At 39.4% G+C, this 25,040-nt stretch overlaps 1 protein-coding gene across 2 annotated transcripts; it reads right to left on the bottom strand.

The window, feature by feature from the left end:
* Positions 1-915: 915 nt before the first annotated feature.
* On the bottom strand, positions 916-19,008 carry LOC145450126 (ubiquitin carboxyl-terminal hydrolase 2-like). 2 transcript variants are annotated; one of them, XM_080328615.1, is made up of 15 exons: positions 18,851-19,002; positions 15,564-15,626; positions 15,345-15,429; positions 13,058-13,427; positions 10,651-10,799; positions 9,708-9,785; positions 9,523-9,646; positions 8,677-8,788; positions 6,911-7,021; positions 4,879-5,047; positions 3,580-3,675; positions 2,571-2,649; positions 2,384-2,473; positions 2,188-2,314; positions 916-1,576 (listed from the first exon to the last, which is right to left on the bottom strand). In XM_080328615.1, exons 1-15 carry the CDS (start codon positions 18,874-18,876, stop codon positions 1,492-1,494), a joined length of 1,764 nt encoding a protein of 587 aa, XP_080184741.1. In that variant the 5' UTR covers positions 18,877-19,002; the 3' UTR covers positions 916-1,491. The 2 variants fall into 2 exon arrangements, with proteins under 2 accessions (XP_080184741.1, XP_080184740.1); XM_080328614.1 differs by having other exon boundaries at positions 2,188-2,473; positions 18,851-19,008.
* Positions 19,009-25,040: the final 6,032 nt, after the last annotated feature.

The raw sequence follows: 25,040 nt of genomic DNA, 5'->3' as shown, positions 1-25,040 counted from the left end.
GACCGAATACACGCGTCAGAATCATTTACGAGATTTCATAAGCTAATCATAATCAATATCAATAAATTTATGAAAATTATGGAAGAAAGTCGGTTACATCGATTCTTGTAAAGAAATGGAAATTTGACTATGTGAGGAGAAATCTGTTCAAAGATCTGCCGATTCTGCTTTTGGTTCAACTTAGGGACACACAATGATTACATCATCGTTACTATTTTACCTTCAAATACGATTCAGAAAATGGCTTACTGTACTACTGGTAAACTTTTCTTCTTGACATTCTTTTGTGCAGACGACATCAACATACTTAATTGTTGTCTCAAATATTTTATTAATTCCGTTGACGCTCATAAAATTTGATAAATTGTTAAATAATTAGGATGTTCGGTTTAAAGTGGCCTTTCAAATTGTAGCAACGGATACTTTTCGGTTGATTTTTTATTCAGAGCATTCATCTTCAACTTTTCGCTATGGCTTTGAACAAGTAATTATGAGTGGATTGCGGTCGAAGTTATGAATGAGGTGAAATATACAAGACGAATCTACCAAAGACATGCAGGAATCGCTTTCTCCAAGTACAGCACTGAAAGCATTAAACTCGCTGGAGTTGCAAATCGAAATTCACACTCGCGATCCGAATTAAGTTATTTCCGTTTTCATTTTATGTATGGGATTTTTATGATTTTATTTCTGGAGACCTTCAGGGGCCATGCGCGGATAGTGGTTTGCCCACCCTTGTTCTAAACACTGCATTTTCGAGGAGTGCTCAACGGCAGTTCTAGCCTGCCTCCAATTGCTACGTCTTCCGATTAAAAATATAACAGCAACTACCTCAGCCACAATCGCGTGCTCTACTTGCAGGTCATACTATCTAGGTACTGATAATAGTATGCAGCCAACTTAGAGCACGCCAGATTATTTTCAGAGATTTTGATAAATATATTTGGATTTCACCTTCATATATTTTAAAAATATCAGCCTTCTAGTCACATGAAAACACAGGGATCGGAAAACTTCACCATGGTATGTAACCATGGAATAAACAGAGCGTAAACACGTGATCAACACAAGCACCGATCTATAAAAATATTCTAATATCATTAAACGTTACCGATGAATTGTTTCGTTGCTACGTATTCACACACAGTTTCGGCAGGTGTAATGAAATTAAAATGAGAAGTACAGTTTAAAAAATGCACAGTACAGTTCATGACAAAGCAATGGCACCTTTTTCAAGCATCGGTCAGAAGATGCAAAACAAAAATAGGACGCTTGACGTTCGGCCGTTGTAGTATAGGTTACATAACCAATATCCACAGGCTATAACGAGTTGATGATCATCTGGAAATTTTCTTAGAGTATATAGTACGTTCAAGACACACACACCAAGCATGAATATCAGAGCAAGAAACTGTGCTGTACCTAAACTTTACATCCCAGTATGTATATTTAAAGAATAAAATATTAATTGATTCCGATTTATAAATACAATCACAGATAACTTCGAGATGACTGTTCAAAAAATAGAACGTATGCCTCCCGGCTTTGAACTGACGATTCGCTCATCGAGGATACCCTTTGAATATAAAAATCGAGATTATGAAACAAACGGCAAGATAAAATACCGGTCAGGGAGTGCAGTGCCGAAGGGAAATTCAACAGCGTAAGTTAATGTTATAAGTCTGAATAGCATCAGTTTTCCAGTTTACAATTCAATTTTTTCTCATGCCAATCCGGACACCGCATTTTTTCCATACAGCTCACGGCTCAACACAATCATAGCTCTAAATTTTCGGCAATGTTCCTTCGCTTTTTTACTACTTCTGCATGAGGTTAGTGGTTAACGGAGACTGCCATTCGAAATAGATCAAGTAGATATGAACATGAATTCGAATGGGAATTACATTGGAACAACCCAGTGAGTCACAATAAAATGAAAACAATTGCAATTTATAACGAGGCCTTTACAGACGTACACCCAGAAAGTTATCTTCAGTATCGAAATGATATCTCAAATACCATAAAAAAACTCCCAACGTACATAATAATAATACAGCTTTCGACATTCGCCAGCAATCTACATGCAATAAAACGTCCAATTCCTAGTAATTGAGTAAGGTCGGTATCGCATCAATGCCAATATTACGACAGAAAGCCAGACGCTTAGAAAAAGATAATGATGCTTACACAGAATCTCCAAAACAATGCCACTTCCTTGTCTCCGGATTTTTACAATATGCCGTGTAGTGTCCGCCGAAACAAGAACCGCTGTGATTCGAAACACCGTAAAGGTTGAAAGACGCGTCCGAGACAGCTGCAAAAGCAAATTTCAGCACACAAGGTTCATCAACACAACGGTCCGGTGTAGCTAGAAAATACTCACAAATTGGATTGGATATCTTCAACTTATGAGAGAAATCGACGCTGGTCGTTAACTTCTGCCTGAAACTACCTTCGGAAAATCGCTTCAAATCTTAAACATATCGTGTTAACGAAAGTAATTTTCATGACGGATGAGAAGTGCAAAACCAAAAAGGATGCAAATTGAAAACTTTTCAGAGAAAGGATACGAATCACAAGGATTTTAGGAAAACGATATATCGTGAATTTCTTGGTCATTCTTCTCCGGCATCTGCACTTCTCGCATGTCTGTGAAAAAGAGGATCGAAAAGTACAATTTCAAACCGATCCAATCATCTTTACCGACACCATATTTTGACATTGCAAAAGGCATTTGTCGCCCCACAAGTCACAAGAAAGCGGCTCAGCAATCCGAATGTCACTGTCCCGTCAATTCGATATAATTTTACGGAAAAAGTTACGGCAATTAGGTAGAAATATTGTTTTGAAGCCATTACCAACTAGACTAGCCCAATAAAAATGAAGTAAACCTAATTACGGACGTCCAAGGCATGGATAATCAATACATATATTGCACAATTGTTAAATTATTAAATTGAAATTATCTGCATGGTTATCAAGACTTTCATCGAAATAAAAGAAAAACTATCCTATCGACTACTCATATGTATCTTGCGAACGCGTACTTCTATTTTGAAACAAAACCGAGATATTTCAAGGCTATAAACGTGACGCGGAATAAATTCGAATATCAGAAAATAAGAAAGGTCTGAATCATCTGATCAGTGCCATTAGATTCCAAAACAGACTTGGTATTCATTTACTCGCAAAATAGAATGCATGACATATCCTGATACAATGGCTGTATTATGACGTGTCAGCGCGGTTATTGGTGTACAGAGAATACGTTGCGTATTCACGGGAGTTACAAACTTGCTAATTGACAGCACAGTCGGACGTACTGGTAATCTTATCATATCGTGCTGAAAAGTAACTTACATGTATTTAACATAGGAGTAAGTTCATCAACAGGAGGGAGTTTGTCTGACCCATGTACTATGGACATTCACGCATATACTTAACCCTAATAAATTCAAGCTCTCTTGGTGAATTTATAAATACAGTATCCAAACACCTCCTTTTATCAAACCCTTCCTTATTTCGACTGGCTACGAGCCAGCGCTTCAAAATACATGTTCTGAATTCTAGAAGCCTCACCGGTCTCTCGTCTCTGTCGAGAATTTCTTCTTTCGTGAAATTTTCGAGGCAGGACGTCACGCTCACACTGTCCAGGTCATAACTTCTGTACGAATTCTGGATCGAACGAAAGCGAACTGCATTAGGCGTAGAATCACAATGAACAAATAAATATATACAGATTTCTAAAATACAGCACCGCCAACCAGTGTCACTACCCCTGAGTGCAAATTTTGATCACGAGAAGAGTCAAGTAACTTCTATATTCACGCAAATTTACAAAGTAACTCGACTATAGTGTAGTTGCCTCAAATTTTCAGATTTCAAGGCAGACTTGTACAATAGGGCTTGTTTGGTGGTTTTGGGGTATTCATGGTGTTTGTCGACTACTATGGTCATTTACACCAGGCCGATATTCTTCTTATTTTCCGTAACTGCCGACTTATAGCACGGCCCACCTCTAGGCTTTTTGTAAGACACTGCTGACGCGGATGAGGTTGCCTAGGTAAACCTCCAACACTTAGGTGTCGGAATTCGGAAGTCGTCCTCGGTCGGACTCGAACCCGCACCCATTGGTGTTGCAGCCGCGGATTATACCACTGCGCTATCTCGCCACCCTGTACAATAGGGCTGTTCAAAAATAACTTCTTTTTTTTTAATTTTACTGTGTAGTTGATAAAATTCATTAGGTTGCCTAAAAAAAACACTGCACACCGATTTCGACTCAATCCCCAATCCCCATCCCTATAAGCAAAGTTATTGGAGTGCAAAATTTTGAATTTATCCAACAAAAATAGATATAAAAACTTTCATGGCTAACCCATGAAACTGATAGGTTGTCTGAAAAAACGATGCACAAATTTGTCTCAATTCCAACCTGTAGAAGCAAAGTTATTGATGTTCAACATTTAGGATTTCAAACCATAGTATTTACGGTGGGTAGATCTGTAAATAAATAAATAATTAAAGAATTTGCCACTATATTTTTCAAATGCCCGAATTGGTGTGAATCGTTTTTTTAGGCAAACTAACAATTCGTGCAAATTAACAATCAAGTTAGTTGGCAGTCAAATAACTACTGGTTTGTTGAGTATTTTCAGCTGTGGATTTTCAAGTGAATAGTTTTACTAACGCATTAAAAAAAAATTTAGTTGTAGAACTAGGAACCAATTGTGTTTGAATTGTGCACATTTTCAAAACCCAGTAGAAAATCCAATTAAAGTCGGGTAATGGATTGTCGAAACCATCTTAAACGCTTACGCGAACTTGAGTTCAGATTCAAATCCATGCACCCGACCTTGCCTGCACGGTTCACATTACCTTGGGCAATGGCAACGACAAATCCCAGAACGGATCAAAGGTAACCGACACGTGCCCGCACTCTTGGCACTCCAGCGACGATTTCAACTGACCCATGAACAGGTCGACGATGAAACTGCTGTCTTTGCTCAAGTAGAATTGCCACGTCTTGTCGGCCTTGCTTTCCTCGCTGAAGAACGAAAAGAAGACACGGCGGAGGCGTTATTACCAATGACAAATAGAAACGTTACAAATAACGCACTTTGTAGAAATATTTGATGAAATAATAACAAAATAGGGGGCCGAGCACATCCTGGTAGAGTTGTAATGACTTGTGTCATTGTGCATGGCGAGAACCAATGACTCTTATACTACTACGGTTAAGACAGACAGTTCATTGTACCATCGAAGAATAGTAAAGTTACCGCATTATTGGTATTTGGTCTATCAGCACTGGTACTTTGAAAATGGGGACAGAAACTGTTAAGAATTACTATATTATGAATGCAAGCCATTCCATGTCACTCAAGTAGAGCTGAAAAAGTGGGTTGAACTCACAGTTTAACAGTGAACTGGGACTCAGACTAAAGTCACAACTCACTATGACTCGGACTTGACCCTCTACTCACTGACTGTGACTCGGAGTTGACTAGACGGTGAATGGAAAATAACTCGACTTGACTCGACTCGGAACTATAAAAGTGAAATTGACTTGTGACTCTGAACCTCGTGACTTTGTTACAACCCAGCATCCTGGTCTGCCCTGGAAGATTCCAGCCACTCCCGTAGACCCAGTGGTGGTCAACGGCGAAGTTCGAGCAAGTTTGGCCGACTAGCACTACTTGTTCAAGCGGTCTTGGTTTTAGATTTTGTCCACTTTTACCTGTATAGTTGTACAGGCAAAACTACTTAATCGTCTCACTTTGGAATTTGAAAAGTAGTTTTGGGTAGTTTGCATCACTCTTGCGAGTGGAAGTGTCATTTAAATTGTCATCAGAAGATTAAACCTGTTCCTAGTGTCAATTGCCATTTTGCGTCATATTACTAAAATATGCAAATGCAGACTTTTTACGCGCGAATATTTTTATAATAATTGATGCAACAATTTGATATGGTAGGCTTACCATACGTCCTCTTTTAAGAGGATTTGTCCTCTTTTTTGACTTTTTTTGAAAGTGTCCACGGAGGACGCCCTTTTGTCCTCTTTTTTGAGATTTTGTCCTCTTTTTTGAAAATTTAGGTCAGATTTAGAGCAAATTGCAAGTGATATGCCGCAAATTAGCACAGAAGTGACGCTGCGGCGGATATTTCAGAGTCAAAAACGGTGAATTTAACTCTGAGCGAAAAGATGACCTTTTTTTTAGTCATCCACCGGGCAATGTGGAGAGAAAAACAGTATTTTGAGCTCTGAGCAGAAGTGATGAGTGATGACCTCTTTTTTTTTTTTTTTTTTTTAGTCAACCGATCACAAAGTGGGAAATATTCAATGTTTTCTGAGAATTCTACTCCGGTTTTGCAAGTTGCGAATTTCTAAAAAAGTGTCCTCTTTTTGGATTTCCAAAATATGGTAAGCCTATGATATGGGAACTTGAACTTGTGACTACAAGGAAAATAACAAACCTGGCAAAGATCACACAAAGTGCATTTATGTAACAGAACAGCGCAAAAGCGGTCATGCAAAAACGGTATTCAGGACCCCCAACAAATTTGCACCATGCGATTACATCTCTGAAAAGTCTCAAAATTCCTCAATCTGCGTCGCACCCAGAACAGCAGCGGTTATTAGTGGGTCTGGGCAAAATCCAGCGATTTGATTATTCCGATTCGAGCACTACTCTACTATCTCTAATTAATTGACACTAATATACCATTAGCGACCTGAAACAATACTGCAAGTCCATCACTACTACAGGGGTATGCTGTTTCTATCAACGTGGGTATCCTTGTGGTACATGTTTTGAATGATATATTATCTCCTATCAGATGTTTGAAATCATCACGAGGTAATTTTCGTTTACGCCCACCCCTAGTTATTACTAGCAATTTCGCTTACCATAAGGAGTCGAAGTTTGGCATGGTACGACTTCTCTTTTCCGTCGCCCTGTTGACTTCTTCGTGCAGTCCCTCGATCAGAAATCTCAAGAACTCTTGGCAATCTTGTTGTCTGAATCACGCAAAAGCACCCGTGTCACTGATTTTGTCGCGAGCTTCATGCATAATAAATCGACCGCGGCCTCGCAAACGCGATTCGTCAAGCGGCTGCGCAGACCTACGCAAATGTCTGATCGATATCCGACCCGTTAATGGACGTCGGATGTAAACACATAAGGGACGAGATTATTTGAGATCCAAGTCAAATCAAAATCTGAAATGGGGGTTCCTCAGCCTGGGTTCATGGATCCCTTGCGGGTCCGCAGACTAGTTTCAAGGGCTCCGTGAAAAGCCGATGGCAAGACTACAACTGTACACTATAAAACTAAATTATCCTCATCGGTAAAATCTGTCCACATTTTTGCCTTTTGTCCATACATTGTCTCAATTTTCAGTGCTCACCACAACAGCAACTGGTAATCGGGACGAGGGGTGAACGGAAAAGTGTTGACCCTTCTTTAAATTTAATTTTAATCCCCAAATTTCATGTTTAGGCTACTTGGAATATTTCACCGTCTTCAATGTTTTATCCACGTTGACGCCAATAGTTATTGTACGGTTAAAGAGGGGTTCACACAACCAAGCCCCAAAAATTAATGTTCCACGGTAAAAGAAGTTCAAGAAACCCTTGAATTCATTTCTATTGTGTCCATATCCAAGTCACCACTTATTACGGAAGCTGGCAGAAGGAGGTCTGCTACCCTCCTCCTACATGCGCCAACTTGCATTGATTCGCATCGCATGTGTCGTATATTAGCAATATATTCTCAAGCTTTAGTAATACAACGAATGGGAAGCAGTGGGAAGCACCCACTCAAAATAACTCCATGACCACATTTCCTTAATAGTCCCATGCAGTTCGCCGATACGCATTAAACAATCTAAAATGATGCTAGTCGGAAAAGTGCGGTCAAGACAATTTTGAGATCAGTCACATAGTAGGGTCATGTCAACAGGATTGCTGAAATAGACTAAAAGCGATCCTTGTTTCGAGTTGTTTGAAAAAATAAAGTAGTACAAAGTAGTAATGACCAGATAACAGTGGTCACGCAGCTGGGTTTTCTCTGCACATTTCTTGGTCATCGGTTGTTTGAATTTTGTGTAGTTAGTCCCGAAGGATTTACTGTATTCTGTTTATATCAATTTCATTCAGTGCAGTGGTTCTCACCGTTACTAACCAGGTGAGTCCTTGTGATAGTCTGCATGACTTCGGTGAACCCTAAATTTTCGCCTGTCACATAACAACAATCTGCTACACACGCATGTGACACATTACAATAGAGTACGGGTGCGAAAAATGAACTGCGCATCAACGACAGTGGTAAAAGAACAATATTGTTAGGACATGATTTTCACACAAAAGATTATCACGAATACTTATTGTGTGTCTTGACCTCCCGTGAATTCCTGAGACCGGCTTATGAAGCACTGGCTTGGAGCAAGTTAATTTTTAATCATATCCAAATAAACAATGCTAGCCATTAAAAGACTCCCAGTAAGAGCTAAACAGAGTACTATACATCGGTACGTGTTAACATACCGATAAATTGCATTAACTTAACATCAGTTCAACTCCAACCCACCAAAGAAGTGGCTACAGAAGAAACTTTGATCGGGTACGACTAGCCGTCGACATTTACGCGCATCATATAACTGCAATCGACTCACTCATATCCCGAGAATCGCTTCGAAAATTTTTGAATCTGCGACTTGAATCCGGCCGTCGAAATGGCACTGCTGCTGGTGGGATGCCAGAGATGGGTAACGACGTCAGAGAACGCTGCAAGAGTTGAAAGGAGTGAGCTATGTGGATTCTAGCCCGTTAGTAAGCAATTTTATAGCTAAGCACGTAAGCAGCAAACTCGATAACATTCACGCGATAACTCACTATAATAATGTGATTCGCACCTGGGTCCCGCATTGGACTACAGCTCATGTCAAGCAGTCGCAAATACTTTGGCTTGAAATAATTTTCGAAGGTTCTGCACCACTTTATGTGATCACGGTAACATAGATGACAGAGTAGCAATGAATAAGACACACTACACACAGTGATAAAAAAAAAGGCTACCAAGGGTAGAGATGACGGCGTCACGACTGGCCTATTGTGTGAATAAATTCACTAAAATGGGAACATTCATCTGCCCAATGCGACTTGTAATAATCTGATTAATTTCAGTCAGCATTGAGAATTTAAACAGAGTAAGCAAACAATATCTTTGAAAACGCCAACAGTCGATCATTCCTTAAATAATTCAGGCACCGTGTTTTAGCTCAGGATACAAAAGTTTAATTCATGTCCAAGCAAGTATACGAAAACTTGCCAATTCTTCTCATACCCGATAACCACAGCAGTACACGTCAATATCTGCTTTTGAAATGAGACAAAGATGTCAAATACAATACCAGAAGTGACAGGTAAGGTAAAATCATAATACTCATGTTGATCATGTTCGTCATCACCAAACATCAACTTTGTCGCAACAACTCCCCCAGACATAATGCGAGACTGACCTGCAATTAACTTTCCTTTCAGCGGAGATTTTGGGTTTTTCTGCTGCAAGTACGTCTCATCGAGACAGTAGTTTCGCAGTGACTTTGTGTTCGACAAGCATTGTAAAATCGAGTTCATAAAACACTAAAAAGGGAAGATCAATTATGTATGCAAGCCATAAACCCACAAAGCTAGTCTCACACACCGTATTGCCGATATTTTTCAGGCCAATCAGGCCAGCGTTTGCGCTATGAAAGTTTCGGTGGCTTGAAGACGGCGTATCCTGTAATGGATTATGCACATTTTGGTGATTCCTACATGTTAGTCGGCTACGCACATGAATAATGCAAGCAAAGAGTCTGAAAGCCGCAGATGTCTCACTAACAAAACGATTAGTTCCTACTTCCTAGCACCGCAGTAACACCTACAGCGATGTTATCATTTGATAGTCTTGCGTCAACCACAGACTGCCGATGTGAACTCTGAATTTGTAAGCCAACTCCGTGCACCCCTCTCCTGGGGTGAATTTTCCTCGTAGTCTCACTGCTCCAAGTGCCTTTATCATGTCCCCGTGCCGGCATGACACAAAGCAAACCACCCACATCAAATCCCTACACTTCTAACCCATGCTAACAACAAGCAGGCATATCTTCAATGCTGTCCGCTTGCGATTGAAATTAGAAAGGAACTCCACTGTGCATTGTGATGTCATAAACGATTGAGTTTGTGGAATTGGCAGAATTGATGAATTCGGTATTCTAGACATCATCAATAGCAAAAAGCATTTTACCAGCATAGTGAGCTTCATATTGCAGTCACTTTTGTAGTATAAAGAATAATACAATAATTATAGTGAAAACTACTGTTATGTTTTACAGCTATACTTGTACTATACAAGAGTAAATGTGTCATAGGAACTGCATGATAATGATCGTGTAGCTATCAATTGATATCTGAATCACCGTGACCGCCACAGATGACACATTACAGTATTAAACAGAAACGTAAAAGTGTGGCAGTATTATTAAATGCCATCCAATTGATTGGTGCCAGATTATTGATATTCGCCCGAAAAACGGTCGATAGCCTGCATGATTATTGAAGGTTAAATCGGAGATCGCGAAAATAAATTCATTAATCCGACTTACCGAGTATCCGTTCTGAACGTGATCCTCGTATCGACTAGAATAAGACGACCTCGAAAAAGAAGTCAAATTCCCACCATTTCCACGGCTGCTCGCAGAATCCTCTTGAAACGTTGGGGAGTACGAATTGGTCTTTTTGATTCGGCTGTCATCTAAAACAATGAGCTCGTTTCAATGAAGATATTAAGCCTGCATAACAGCAACATGGAGAGCTGAGTTACATGAGTCTACCAATAGAGGCTAAAAGGCTATATAAAAGTTGAATTGCTCACTAAAAATACAGAGGACAGTAGGCCTACCTCGAAAGTGATTCAGGCCGCCTGTCTGTGATTGCATCGCCAGCAGTTTTCATGCATACTTATGCATTTGTGAAAAATTAGCTATTACGCAAGTGCAAGCAAAATATCTGTGTAAGAACTAATTTTTACACCATTAAATTAACATCTGTTCGCAAAAGAATTAAAAGAAAAACGCATTGTTTTATCGACAACCTGTTTAACAATAACACATTAATTCCGGAACATTCAACAGCCAAACATCGAGATCACAAGTAGATCTACTTATCTTCTATTACAACATCATTCTCTCTGACCCTCTTACCATTATCAAATTCTTGACATAACATAACTATGCAATATTAAACGCACAGGTAAATGCAATCAGAATTAACAGCATTATATAGTGTACAAATATCCGTTCACTATTGAAAATGCCTGCAAAATTTAATGAAGGTCACCTTTGCATCCACTTACACGGCCATTTAAACATACATGGAAAGATCTTTAATGGTTCTTTACATCCACTGAAGAGCTAGCTGTGTAAGTTGCGCTAACAAATAACATAAACGATGAATAAGTGACGAATTTCGTTTTTGACACGAGTAATGCCATTTGCAATTCTAAAGTCAGGCCATTTCAACTATTCTCTGCACATTCACAGCCCTTTCATCACAACGTACGTACTTTCTTTCAACCCTATTTGGCTCTCTACTGGATACTACAAGAGTGAGAACACACATGATGTAATTGCACTGTAGGTCAATTGAGTGATAATTGCACTAGCTCATTATCATACCGCATAGGAAGCTGGCAGTATGCTGTACGCTATCCCCAAAGATGTTAAATCATCTCCAGCGTAATATGAGTTCAGCTAATTTGTCGCATTGAGTGTTCCTGTCACCTGGTCGCATCCAATAGATTAGCTGGCACATCAACTTTGGCAAAATCAATACATTTTAGTTTTTATTCACTTGTATACAAGATGTCTCAACACAATGCCCCATCATGATTTACAGCGAAACGTAGCTTTCCCTCATTTACTTCAAGATCAAAGGTGACGTGCATTGAGATATTGGATTGAAATGAACATGTCAAAATTGAAATTTGATTAGTCTGGAAAAATTGTTAACTGTAAGTGCTAAGTGCGGTTGCATTGCCAGGATCTGGAAAGTATGCTGTTGCACTTGTACACAATGAATATCGGAGAAGTATTAACCTATAGCCTAATCTGCAATATCATGAATGTATACTATGAAACACAAAGTCACACAAGACGACATGAACCAGTAAACGACCAACAGTCAAAACTCAGAATATTACCATTACCCAGTATTATTGCAGTGCCAAAGGTCGATGTAATGTATGGTGGTGTGAATGAGACAGACGACAAAAATAGTAGTGATGCATAGGCCTACCCAGCACTAGAACACATATAATGCCGAAAAAGATACTATTTCGTTGTGGACTAGAACGTTTGAAGATGAACACACTTACGGAAACGTAATCAGTATGGAAATTAACTGACATAAAAAACCAACAAAGATATCGAGACTTTAAGAATGTACAAGATGCCGTGAACCAATAATGCAAATTAAAATCTACAAATTCACCATAGTCCAATTAAGATACAATCAGTTCTCCTTATGTACAGTAGTATTCTGTCGACTCACAAGAGGCACGGCAGATGTTTGATTGAGGAAAATCACATAAAATTATGGCATTCGAAAATAGAAGCACTCTTATTACCCAAACATTTCAAACAATCCAACACTGCATCGAATGATTCTCCATCTCAACTGACGCAAGGGCTCCTTTCAAATTATGCAAGACCACAGCAAATTTTAAACTATTTTGAAAGCTTATTAAGGCAGGAATTAGACTAAAATTTTCACAGCAACTCAACTAGCCACACCATACATTCCATTTCTTGTATCTCCAAGACACAGCTACTCATTGCGGACACATCTATATCATCTGTGTTTGACGTAGGTTACTCTACAGGGAAATCGACTAATCTAACGAGTCACGGTTTGCTAACTCCTTACCAAAGCAGCTGTGTTATCGCGCAATCCATCAGCGACCATCATAATCATTCACACCAGTCGGAATTACACAATCCACACAATACTCACAGTCATGAATGGTCCGTTTGATCTCAAGCGGTGGCGCTGCGATCGGATTTCGAGACATCCGATCAATAGAGGAACTTCTCCCGGCCCTCGGCTTGCTCTGGATAGTCGTAAATTCCGGGACAGGCTGCGTTTTTGCAAACGCCGGACTGGAGCCCCGTCGTCTTGCCGTGGAATTACTCCTGGGTCCGTTGGTGCTACGTCTCAGCGAAGTGTCTCTGCCTCTTTCGGTCGGCTTTTTATTGAGGTAATCGGTATTTGATCTTGGCATTGTCTCTTTTCGGTGATCGTTATCGTAAGTACGTCCTCTTGTGGATCCAGTATCTCTCGACATTGAGCTATGACGCATAGCAGGACGCACCATCTCATTTTTCTATGAAACAAATCAAATTAAAGTCGGCATTTCGCATGCAGGGTCATATGGCAGTTTCAATAGACATAGGCTATTCACAATTTCACACCATATTCATATATTTCAAGGGGGGCTAAACCCTTTAGACTTAGTTTTGGGTCCTTAAAAGCGAAATAGATGCCAAATTATTGGGGCAATATAATAAACCCAAGAGCGTCAAAAAATTGAGCAACACTATAGTAACCTACTACAAGTGATGGCACCAATAGGGTTGAAAGTCAAGAAAAGTTAACAGTGTCAAAAGTTAATTTAAGATACTCACACATGTAATTTGAAGAAACGGAAGTTATGGGCTAGTATTGGGTGTATAGAAGGGTTGATCAATTAATTGAACAAGATAATGATATTAAAAATATTGCAGTTAAGGTAATATTGTATTATTTGAAAGATTCTGTGTGAATGCGAATGTGAACCTCAAGACATCACATGACGTCATATTGCTAATTCCAACCCTACATTTTAGTGAAGTGATAGCCTACTATATCAATGTACACAATACCTAGCCACGACTCGGGCCAAATAATCCACAATGCTGAAGTACATATTGACGTTTTAAACGTCGTCAAATGTATCAGCTGGGGCAATCAAATGATATAATCATCCCATAAAATCAATATCTTCCGTTGCTTTGCCAACAATTTCGACAAGGACTTGCAGGTTGCAAGAAAATATAAGATTACGCCTTAAACGATCTAGGACATACCGGACGATGTATTCGGCGTTTGAGTATTGCTACGTTGATAGTCAGCAGAATGTAAAACAGGTTTCTATACTTGGTACCGATATTACCCCATTAACAAGTTATACAGCAGTAGCCAACCCCCCAATCGTACGGAATTAGTTTTTATGATACAATAAACATATGAAATCCCGTACACCGGCTGGATTTTTTACATCAGACAACCGCTATCAATTTCATTGATTGATTGAATAAGCATCATTCCTACATGTAGTGTATTTCACTCTTTATGCTGTGTGATTGCGCGTCAAGCTCACAGCAGAGAGTCACTAAATATTCACAAACGGAAAGCTGGATGTTTTGAGCAAACTTTTGCAACAAAGCAAACAAAATTTTTGAGACTGTCACGGTGCATGCTCGTACAGTGTTGATTTTTTCATGAGACTGCCAGTGCCATGCATAGAGTGGCCCGCAGTTGAAATGCAATAAATTTCAAACAAAGATGTTATAATGAAGGGGAAATTGCAATATATGAAAAAGGTTCACAGTGCAGAACCTACCAAGGTTCGTTTGTGAGCGTGCACCTCTAAATTTCTGAGGTTCACACACAGAACGCGAACGTGAACCTCACGTTCACACCATCCTCAACTGTAAGTATCGAAATATATTAGCACAATCTGATTCCAAAAGGTGGTTGGGTGGCTTGGGTGAAGTGAAAACGGTTATAGCCTATTTCCTATAACACTGCGACATTGTGCTTATTTTCCAAATATTCCACAATCTATTTTAGCAAAACATATAGTGTCCTGAACAACCCAAAACGCAAAACGTCTGCACTATATGTCCAGCGAATCAATATCTTCAAAGTTTGGTGGATTGGATTGAATCTATCACCTTTGACTTCAAAATCAATGGTAAGACTGCTGCTGTCCATGTCCACCAAGAAACATCATCATTGATATTTTCATATTCGACACCTCGATTTGCATTGTTAGAGGAAACTGTCAGCTTCAGCGAGTAAGACAAGAACGTTAGCCGCCTTTTCTTAGCCAACTCTGGGAATCATGCACAGCATGAGAATTTGGAACATCACCTATCAATATCATAAAGATTTAGAATTACAATAAAGCAGGGGATCAAACGTTCACGGACCCAAAAATACAGTCTGATGCTCAAAACGCACACCTACTGATACTCACCGATGCTGATGATCTGTTGTAGGAAGAAGAGTATGTCGTAGAATTAGAGTAAAGATAATAATCTTGCTTGTTTGGAAGTAAAACGCTGTAAAGCCAGAAGAAAACCGGATTAGTAGGAATCTAACTCTCCATACCTGAAAGACTAATGTGCATTCCGTCTGTATGTAGCTCACGGCGAGAAGAACAAAAACTTTGCTAATTTTTCAAATGGTTACATACCTGCTTCTATCTTTCGATCCATATTTGGGGTACGAAGACAACATAGTTCTGGAGCTGTCATTGCTAGAAAAATGAAAATAAATCTTGATGAATCAACTTCTTAACGAACAGGAGTACCGTAAACCGGGGTAACCTTGGGACAATTTTCAACAATTCCGCTTTGTATCTTGGAAATGCTACGGTGTAGGGGAGGCAAGTTTTTTTTTTTCATGGGTCATGGACAGGCCTGTTTATTTTTGGATTTCTCCAAAAATAACAAAAATAGCTTAGTTTTGGATGTTTTCAAATTTTATTTTTGGAGAATCTCCAAAAATAAGAAATGAAGGTGTTTTTAGCCCTAATACTACATAGAAAACTTCACCGAAAGTATGTTATTATCATGTATTCATGTTCTTCAACACATCGACATCATCAGTGATCTTGATCTAACTTTCTAATATTCGTCACAAGTCTTTGGCCTGGAGAATGCCCTCCAAATAAAAATCAGTTGGTGGCGCCCGGTAGAGACATTTCTCCCAGTTGATTTTCGAGAAATCGGCTTCGACCGTCGCAGTTGTGGGAAACATCGAGCCATGTGGGTCCAAAGAACTGTCGCTCGTCAATAATGCGCCTGAAAGTGACGTCCATTTTGTATCAGACAGACATGGATTGGATTGGAATTGGTCTTCGATATTCTGTATCTACTCAGGTGTCCACTTGTTCGACAGCCCACCCCGGTGTTTGTCGATCATTTCACTGAGCTGCAAATAAAGTAGCTTACATATATGTATCACTCTTGTTTATATTATTAGAATCTAAAAGAGCAAGAAGTGTTTGTTCTGTCCTGCCTACGAGGTTGCACCACTTGATGTGGTAGACAGGGCAGAACCCTTTCATTGTCGGCAACTTCAATTTTCTTTATGCCGTCGATGAGCCCTGCTATAAGGCTCCTGGCTGCCTCGAACGTGGACTGCTTCTCTTCTTCGTCGATATTCTCGAGAAGGTCGAGGACTGCACAGTGCACACTCTGATCCTCCACGAAATCGCGTGACTCAGTGAACTTGATAGTCCAGCACCCTCTGACCAGAGGACCTTCCTTGCCGCGGGTGTCATTGTCCCAGTCCTCAGCGGGCACCGAGCTCGAAGGCGTTCGACCAGGCGATGGAGCTCATCCTGATGCTCCACGATCAGATGACCAAGTCTCTGAATCTTTGTGACGGTAGTGCTCAGCTCTGTGGCCATGCGCTCGAGGATGATTAGTTGGATCCACCACTGCAGCGGAGGTGCACAGGCCAGACTTTTGTCGTTTATAACCCCGAGGAGTTTGGTACGGTGTCTAGTCAACCAAGTGGTCATCTTCTTAATTGACAACCAACATGTGTCTACAAACTTGGGGCACATACTTTTCTTTTCCTGAATCAAGTCCTGTTGCCGTTGGAGATAGCCATTCAGTCACATCATCGTGTGGACGAAGTTATTGATGTAGAGGTGGCGGTATTCGGCCTACGTCACAAGGTCCCGCCCGCACCACACTCGCACGATTTCATACCATGCCGCCTCTTCAACCCTTGTCGTGTCGCCTCTGATCCTTCCAGTAAGTGGAAGTACTTTTAGTGTTTCGGAGGCCCCCTCCCGCACACACATGCTGTTTTTGTGAGTTTCCTGGTTGTTTTAACAGTATTTACACTGCACTGACTCGTGCATTTCACTAAAAAACTTGAAAAAACATCATCCAAAAAAAGCTTATTTTTGGATGTTTTCAAATCTTATTTTTGGAGAATCTCCAAAAATAAAACCCAATATCCAAAAATAAACAGGCCTGGTCATGGAGCAAAAAGTAGAGTTACCTAATCCAAAATCTTCATGGTCATAAATAAGTACCTTATTTTTGTAAATTATTATTTTATGAAGGCTAATGTCCGCTTATTCATCTCTTATCTCAATTTTCCCTCATGCCCTCACCAATTGGGACTTATAAATAACATATGGTGATAAGGGGTGTCCCACTGGCAGTGTCAGCAATCGACAGCAAACATGAAGAATGTTACCGTCATTTATTGCCGATTTCAAATATATATATTAATGTTCTTTATAAGATACACTTTCACTTGCTATGTCCTCTGATGGATGTATTTGTCGTAATTTACGATATCCCATATTCAGCAGGCGCATCTTTAGGAGTATGCTATCTATGTTTGGTTATAAGAAGTTTAATGGCCATTAATTTTGATGAAATTGATCCCCGCCATTAATTTATCAATGTTGGGTCAGGTTTATCTGGTAGTGAAATGAATCCACTTTTTATTGAGACTACTTGTGGTACTGTTGCCTCATGAAAAAAATTGGACATCCAGCGGCAACCCTTTTCCATCAATAACCATTTAAATCTTTTACTGCTTAGTGTCCAAAGTTACCCTTAAGTCCAAAGTTACCCCGGTTTACGGTATTTAAAATTGTAGGTTAGAGAGATATTTATGTAGGAATGGTGCTCTATCTTTTTATCGTTACCTGTAATCATCATTCAGAATTTCTATACAGCGCCAGTGCTCCCTATGAGATCGAAAGTTGGCAAATATGCAGTGTGACTAAGGTCGCAAAAATAGAGACTACACTATAACACTGGTTAATTAAAGAATGCGACAGAGCCTGACAAACACTTTTCCTATGCTAAACGCTCTCTCATTCGAAATTTCATGCTGGTGACGTCATATTTTGTGATACGATTGTTGATATACAATGTTCTTTCCAATTCTCTACTAGTTGCTGACGATTACCCCTGACGAGTGTCAGCCGAAAATATTCGGGTTCATTTCAATATGAATATACTATTTAACTATGCTAAACAGCATAACGGTACTACACATAAGTTTGACTAGGAAATTAAATCAATCATAATAAGCATCTAGTTCGTAAGGACAATAGATAGATTCATTTGACACACCAATGAAAATCCGATACGTACCAGGATGACGAGTGGCCGCAAGGCCTTACTACACAGTCGCCACCTGTAGGAGTACACCTACACCTACACACATTACATCAATGGCGCAGTAATGCAGAGAAAAAAATTTCAACCAGGATACAATAACGAGATACATTCATCGAAGATGTCAAAAGACTGTAGTACACACATATTGGCACTTCACAACACAACACAACACAGGAACTGCAATACCGGTATTTCATCAATACTTATCTAAAACATATTTCTGATAACGATTCTTCAAATAGATGGTCATGCAAATTACTGAAATCTACTGCATGAAAGTTCTCGGTAACGGCACCAATAGAAATTAAAAGCTACTTACTTGTATCTATATCCGCCATACATCATTTCCTTTCAAATATAACACATCAAGTGTGATATTCAAAAACAGAAGATAATTTTCAAACATCCCAGATATGAATAGTCACCTTGATCCATTGGCCTATTCGCGGTAGGGCAAATCTAGGATCAAGCCTATGATTTAGGGATATAATGATCTGCCATCAAAAATGTACAAGTCAGTCAAAATCGTCACAGTGAATAAATATCTATATTGTTGCGATCAGTCAAAACTAAATCACTTTAAATGGTGTTAATCAGGTTAACATGATAATATTTGCAGAGCAGTTCGAATGTCTAAGAAAAGTCCACGTTTCCAGTTCAAAATACCTGGAACATTGTAATAATCGTTTTAAACCATAATATGTGAGCCTTACTGTGCTGGAGAGTTCAGAACTTGACTGTGGCACATTTAACTATGGAAAATATTTTTCAATTTTTCTCACTGCATTATGTAGACTATCATACCTCAGCATAAAATGGATATGCCAGTTCAATTATCACTAACTCAAACATTCTTTGAAACATAAAAGCTAATGCTGAATCCACGCATGAACAAAAAGACTAGCCTACTTAAAAAAGCGCAAAGAACTGATGATGGAATAATACATTGAGCATGTGTTTCTAGAGCCGAAATAGAACCAGGGGTAGGCTACACGTACAATAAAAATTAGCAACAAATTCTGGAGACATTGATAATAACTAATTTAAAATAAGGGCTACTGCAATTTTCCGTGATTTATGAACACTATCATGACCAATATAAACAACATACAAGTTCATCAGTCAGTTGTATGTAAAAAACTATCATTGTAAAACTTTCCACATTAATATTTCATAATTAGCCTGTCGTCACTAAATGCAAACAGCAGTAGCCGTCAGCTGATCTAAAGTGGCACTGAATCTGGATATCTGCATGGGAAAATAAAGATGGTGAAAGATCACGTCCCAGCTAGAAGTTTTCTACAACCAAACATAATTAGATACAGATATATACATGATTAAAATGATATCTGATATACCGATTACATCATAATAGGACCATGTAGTGCAGGGATAAGCCACTGCATGGCTGACAATTGAAGTTAAAAACAAAGGCACATACAGAAAAGATGAATTAACACGCCAGGCATTGAAATAACGCTCACACACAATCTGTACGAAAAGATAATACGTAAAATTGAAACAATATAGTCTCGTGATTAAATTACAATGAATTGTGATATCCCACGAGGGAACATCAGTTGACTTCAAGGCTTTTAAAATTGTCACGCACATATTTACCATCAACATAAAATAATAGTAGCTAATACATTGCCACTGCTCATTTGCAGCTTCATGAACTTAACTGCTATACTTGTAGGACATCACCTACGTTAATGCTAGCAAGGGTTGACGCAAGGCGCATGTTTAATTAGTGCGAATCATTTGAATTGAGTCGTAAATGCAATTAACTGATGTCAGGCCATTGCATACCATCTATTCCTTGACTGTTGTTTCCGTTGGTTGTTAATCTGGAAAATAAATGTTGCAGCAGGTACTTCATGGACTCCTGCGATCGCATGACAATTCGTTCGCGCCTTATCATATCGTTCATGAACGGAACAGAGAGATTTTCGAGCTTAACCAACTTCAAGACTTCGAAAAAATCTTTCTCCCGTTCATTCAGCTTGAACTCAGTCCATTTTATAACGGACGCCCAAACTTGCATTTCTTCTAACGGATGGCAAATTGTTTTATTGCACAACAGCCACTTGAAATCTTCTTTCGAATAAAGTACGAATGTATCGCTCAGCATGATTTTCATTGAATTTTCAGACATATACTCCTCTACTTTTTTTACCAAATTGTTCCAACCATGCCGCATCGCTATTCTGCGTATCGCCATTGCACTGCATACTTCAATGTCCTCGGCTAAAGCTTCTTCACACATTGCGGTAACGTGTGTCAACGTGAATATATTAGCAGCAGTCGCGATGCTGTCCAAATCTTCGATCGTGACATCAATATCTCCCGTGTACATGTAACCGATACATTTACGCACGACATCTGGATCCATTCCTGTAATCTCAACAATCTTCTCTCCTTTGATGTCCTTGAGTTTCTCCCGAAAAAATGTGGAATGGGCACAGACAACGCCGCCGTGCGCATGTATAGTTTCCCCCTGAACCTTAATGGTTACGTCGCAGTAAACGTTACGGGCCCATAGATTGTTGATGTAGTTGTGCATAGCAAGAAGCTTCTCAGCTGATATTCCACACTGCGGTACCGGTATGTCACTGCTAGACATGTTGGCTATCTCTCATTCTATATAAGAATTCAGTGCTATACTGTTGGTATTGTAAACATAGATATATATTAAATATGAAGCAAAAATATAATGCAGTGAAAACTAAAATGTTATGATTGGCACACAAATACCCATCACTGTCACAAATCATAATCAGTATTATGCCAATACTTCAAAACACCAGAGGAAACACATTACCGTGATAGTCGAGTCCCTTGAACACAATTATAGTACGGGAAGAAACTTTTAAGGCCTCACCGATTCAATACGATATCAGTTGCATTTGCAACAAGTAATTAGCTGCATTGCAATTATAATCTCATTTTCAAATGTCGAAGAAACAGAATGATATACAACTTCCTGTAAAAATTCCGTTACCCGCACAACCAGTTGTCCTGCATCCGATTTTGACAGACCCGGTAAGGAAACCGGACACAGTGAATTCGACATTCGGAAGATTGACAGTGATGTTTCTGAATATATTTGCTAATTTTATTCTGATCATATCGGTACTATATACTGCAATATATTTAGAAAACATTTTTTTACTTCGAATTGGTTGAACCGCAATCTCAATGAAGACGTCAAGGTATAGAAATATGGAATACATACCGAGATGATCAGTTGATATATGGCATTGTAGAGATTGTCCTACAATCTCTATAATGGCATCAGCGTGTACTCAAATTTGAGTTGAGCTGAGTACACGCTGATGGCATCACCTGTTGGGGGGCTACCAGTGTTAGCGCACTGAATAGGGTTATCATACGTCCTCTTTTAGGAGTATTTGTCATATTTTTTGACTTTTTGGAAAGTGTACGCGGAGGACGCCCAAATATCCTCTTTTCTGAGGTTTTGTCCTCTTTTTTGAGAATTTTGGTCAAATTTACGGCCAAATTCGACTGAGATGCCGTGAATCAGCACGGCGCTCCGGCGGGTATTTCGGGCGCTGAGCCGTGAAGTTGACTTTTTTCCAGTCAACCACCGGATAATGTGAATGAAAAACGGTATTTTGGGCACTGAGCGAGAAAGCTGAACTGAGAAAAATTTACCATGTTTTCAGGATTTTCCTCCGCTTTTACAAGTCTGGAAATTCTGAAAAAGTGTCCTCTATTCAGATTTCCAAAATATGGTAACCCTAGCACTGAAGCCTCTGCAAAAACTACATCATCAGGTCCTCCGTATCAAAGCCAGGGCCCCAAAGAGACCGGGATGTGTGTCCAACAAAACACTGCTCAAAAGGTTCGGTGTCCTAAACATAAAAGGTATACGCGGAAACCAGAGGTGGTCAAAGTAGTCAAGAATGCTACTCAAGTAGAAGTAGAAGTAGAATTGACTGACTTTAAATCTACTCGAGTAAGTGAGTAGGGCCGGGGAGATGTGGTACCGATGGATCAAAAATCGGAATATGATCGCTGACCCTGAAATGTTCAGCCGAAAACAGCAGATCTTTTGCTGGCTCAGCACTTTGATACAAGCTCTACCTATCGCGCACATATACATGAATATCCGTCTTCTCAAAAAATATAATTGGACGTTCAAAATTTGTTGCTCGAACGTGTCATCGGTCCCCGCACCCGGTGGGTCCAATGACACACGACCCGGAGACCTATGACACATATACCCCAAAAAAACTCAAATGTGACTACTTTTCTTTCTCAGTATTATAATCTATAAGCTACAGTAAGCCAAAGAAGAATGTTTGGTCGCAACTGTCAAAAAATAGAATAAATATTAACTCAAATGTTGTCATAAAATCACGTTTCGATTTAGGCTCGGACTTATAAATTTGAGGGTACATACATATTGCATGAAAATCGACAGTGTGACTTCCAAATACCTCGTTATAGCGATAAAACCTCATATGCAATTATTACATAAAGATTTTCTATGCGTAGTCATGTTTCATTTGTTTCGTGATTAGTATGCTTGAGTATTTTGCTTGATTTGGCTATTGTATCATCGGTCCCCACCCTACGAATTTTATACATAAATCGAAAGAAGTCCACTCAAGGAAAGTACTGAAAAAACTAATAGGTGCCATTATATAGCCTGATACAAGCCCTACACTTCACAATAAAAATGATTGCTGGTTTGTTTGTGTTGAAGGTTACAAACAAAAATGTATAGGTCGATCTAAATTTAGTTTACACCCCCTAAAACAAAAATCATCTGTGAGAGACCCCATTGCTCGCGCACGTCGAATTTTTTTGTATGTGAGGAAAGATTTTGCCAGCATGCAATTGTAGACAAGTTCACGGAGTGCAATCATGGAATTATCATAGAGAATTTTCAAAGTATTTTCGGTCCCAGTGATCCATCGGTACCACATCTCCCCCTAACTGTGAAAACGATCGTAATTCGTTCGCATGGATTATAAAAAGCTGCAAATTGAGCTATGCGAAAGGTGCAACCGCTTGATTCATATTGATGCATACCAGCAGGTATCCCATTTTCGACAGCATAAGCATTCGTCCTCATCATGGGATGAAAAGGCTATATTGATATATGGTAATGCGATACTAATTCTCTGTTTACTCGAACAGCCCGTTTTAGAAAATATCATGGTATGGCGCCCTCCCCCATGTTATAAGGCCCGTATAGTGTAGTCGACGAGCAATACGGAGAAGTTGTATCGGATACGGTTTACACACTTTGCGCGATCAGTAAACGTTGATAAAAAATATTATGGATCGTAAAAATGTCATATTGTGAAGCTATATTTCCGGAAATTAAAGGCATTACTACACTTGCTTTTATACTTCAACATGTATGTTCTCCAGACAAAAGAAATGTAACTAATTAAAACTCAAATCATGATACTGAGAATTGAAAGAGAAATATAAATACTACTTCTAAAAGCGGAAAATGTATTTCATGTCTTTAGTTCAGAAAGTTTCAAAGGTGATATGCTAAAACTGCTCTAATACCGGTATTCTAAAACCGGTCTAAAGCTGAAAAAGGGCAGAGTCCACTTGTCCAGATTAGGACACGTCATGGACTGCTAAATTACGATATGATACGTAAATGCTAGAATGCGAAACATCAGATTCAAACGTTATGATGAAATAGTTCACATGGGCGACAATGCGGTGTGAACAGAACCGCGCAACCCGCCACTCCATATCCACTGTGCGCGAAGCGCGACGAAAATTCTGGATTTTACTCTCAACTTTTATGACAATTAAATGTTAATACTACGTGAAAACAGCTACGAAATTCCTCAGCCTATCTTCCTGATTGGAGGATTAAACTACTTCTACTTGACAAACTGAAAATAGCGAAAGTAAGTAAGTAGTTCACAAAATATTACGAAGTAGAAGTAGAAGTAGCGAAAAAAATCTACTTGTATAAGTACCAGAAGTAGATGAAAACTACTTGACTACTTCGAAAACGTAGTAGTACTTCGTTACTGACCACCTCAGGCGGATAAACTATAAATTGCCAAGTTCATGTATCAGTTCAACTGCGGCCACTGCCCCGAAAACTTCAATAACTTCTTTACCTCGGCATCAAAAGTGCATTAAGTCAGGGTTACCATACGTCCTCCTTTTTCAGGTTTTTGAAAATGTCCTCCGAGTCCGAGGACGCCTAAATGTTCTACTATTTTTGAATTCGTCCTCCTTAACAGCTCTTAGAGCCAAGAGCTGGGCATAAATGACGCTAAATAGGAAATTCGTGATCGGAACGAAAGTGACGACTTTTTATTTAGTCCGCCGACGTAAAGTGTGAAAGAAAAACTTTATTTCTGGAGTTGAGCCGCAAAGTGGACTTTTTTAGTCGACCAACCACAAGGTCGGGGACAATGTACCATTTTTCCGACTTTTACTAAACAATTCTAAATCTGCGAATTTTGAAAAAGTGTCCTCCTTTCCCGATTCCA

The sequence above is a fragment of the Botryllus schlosseri genome, chromosome 11 (assembly GCF_051294905.1).
Source record: "Botryllus schlosseri isolate E-star chromosome 11, Bs_hap1, whole genome shotgun sequence".
Classification (NCBI taxonomy): domain Eukaryota; kingdom Metazoa; phylum Chordata; class Ascidiacea; order Stolidobranchia; family Styelidae; genus Botryllus; species Botryllus schlosseri.
The sequence above is the reverse complement of the archived record's forward strand: the minus strand, read 5'-3'. Positions and strand labels throughout refer to the sequence as shown.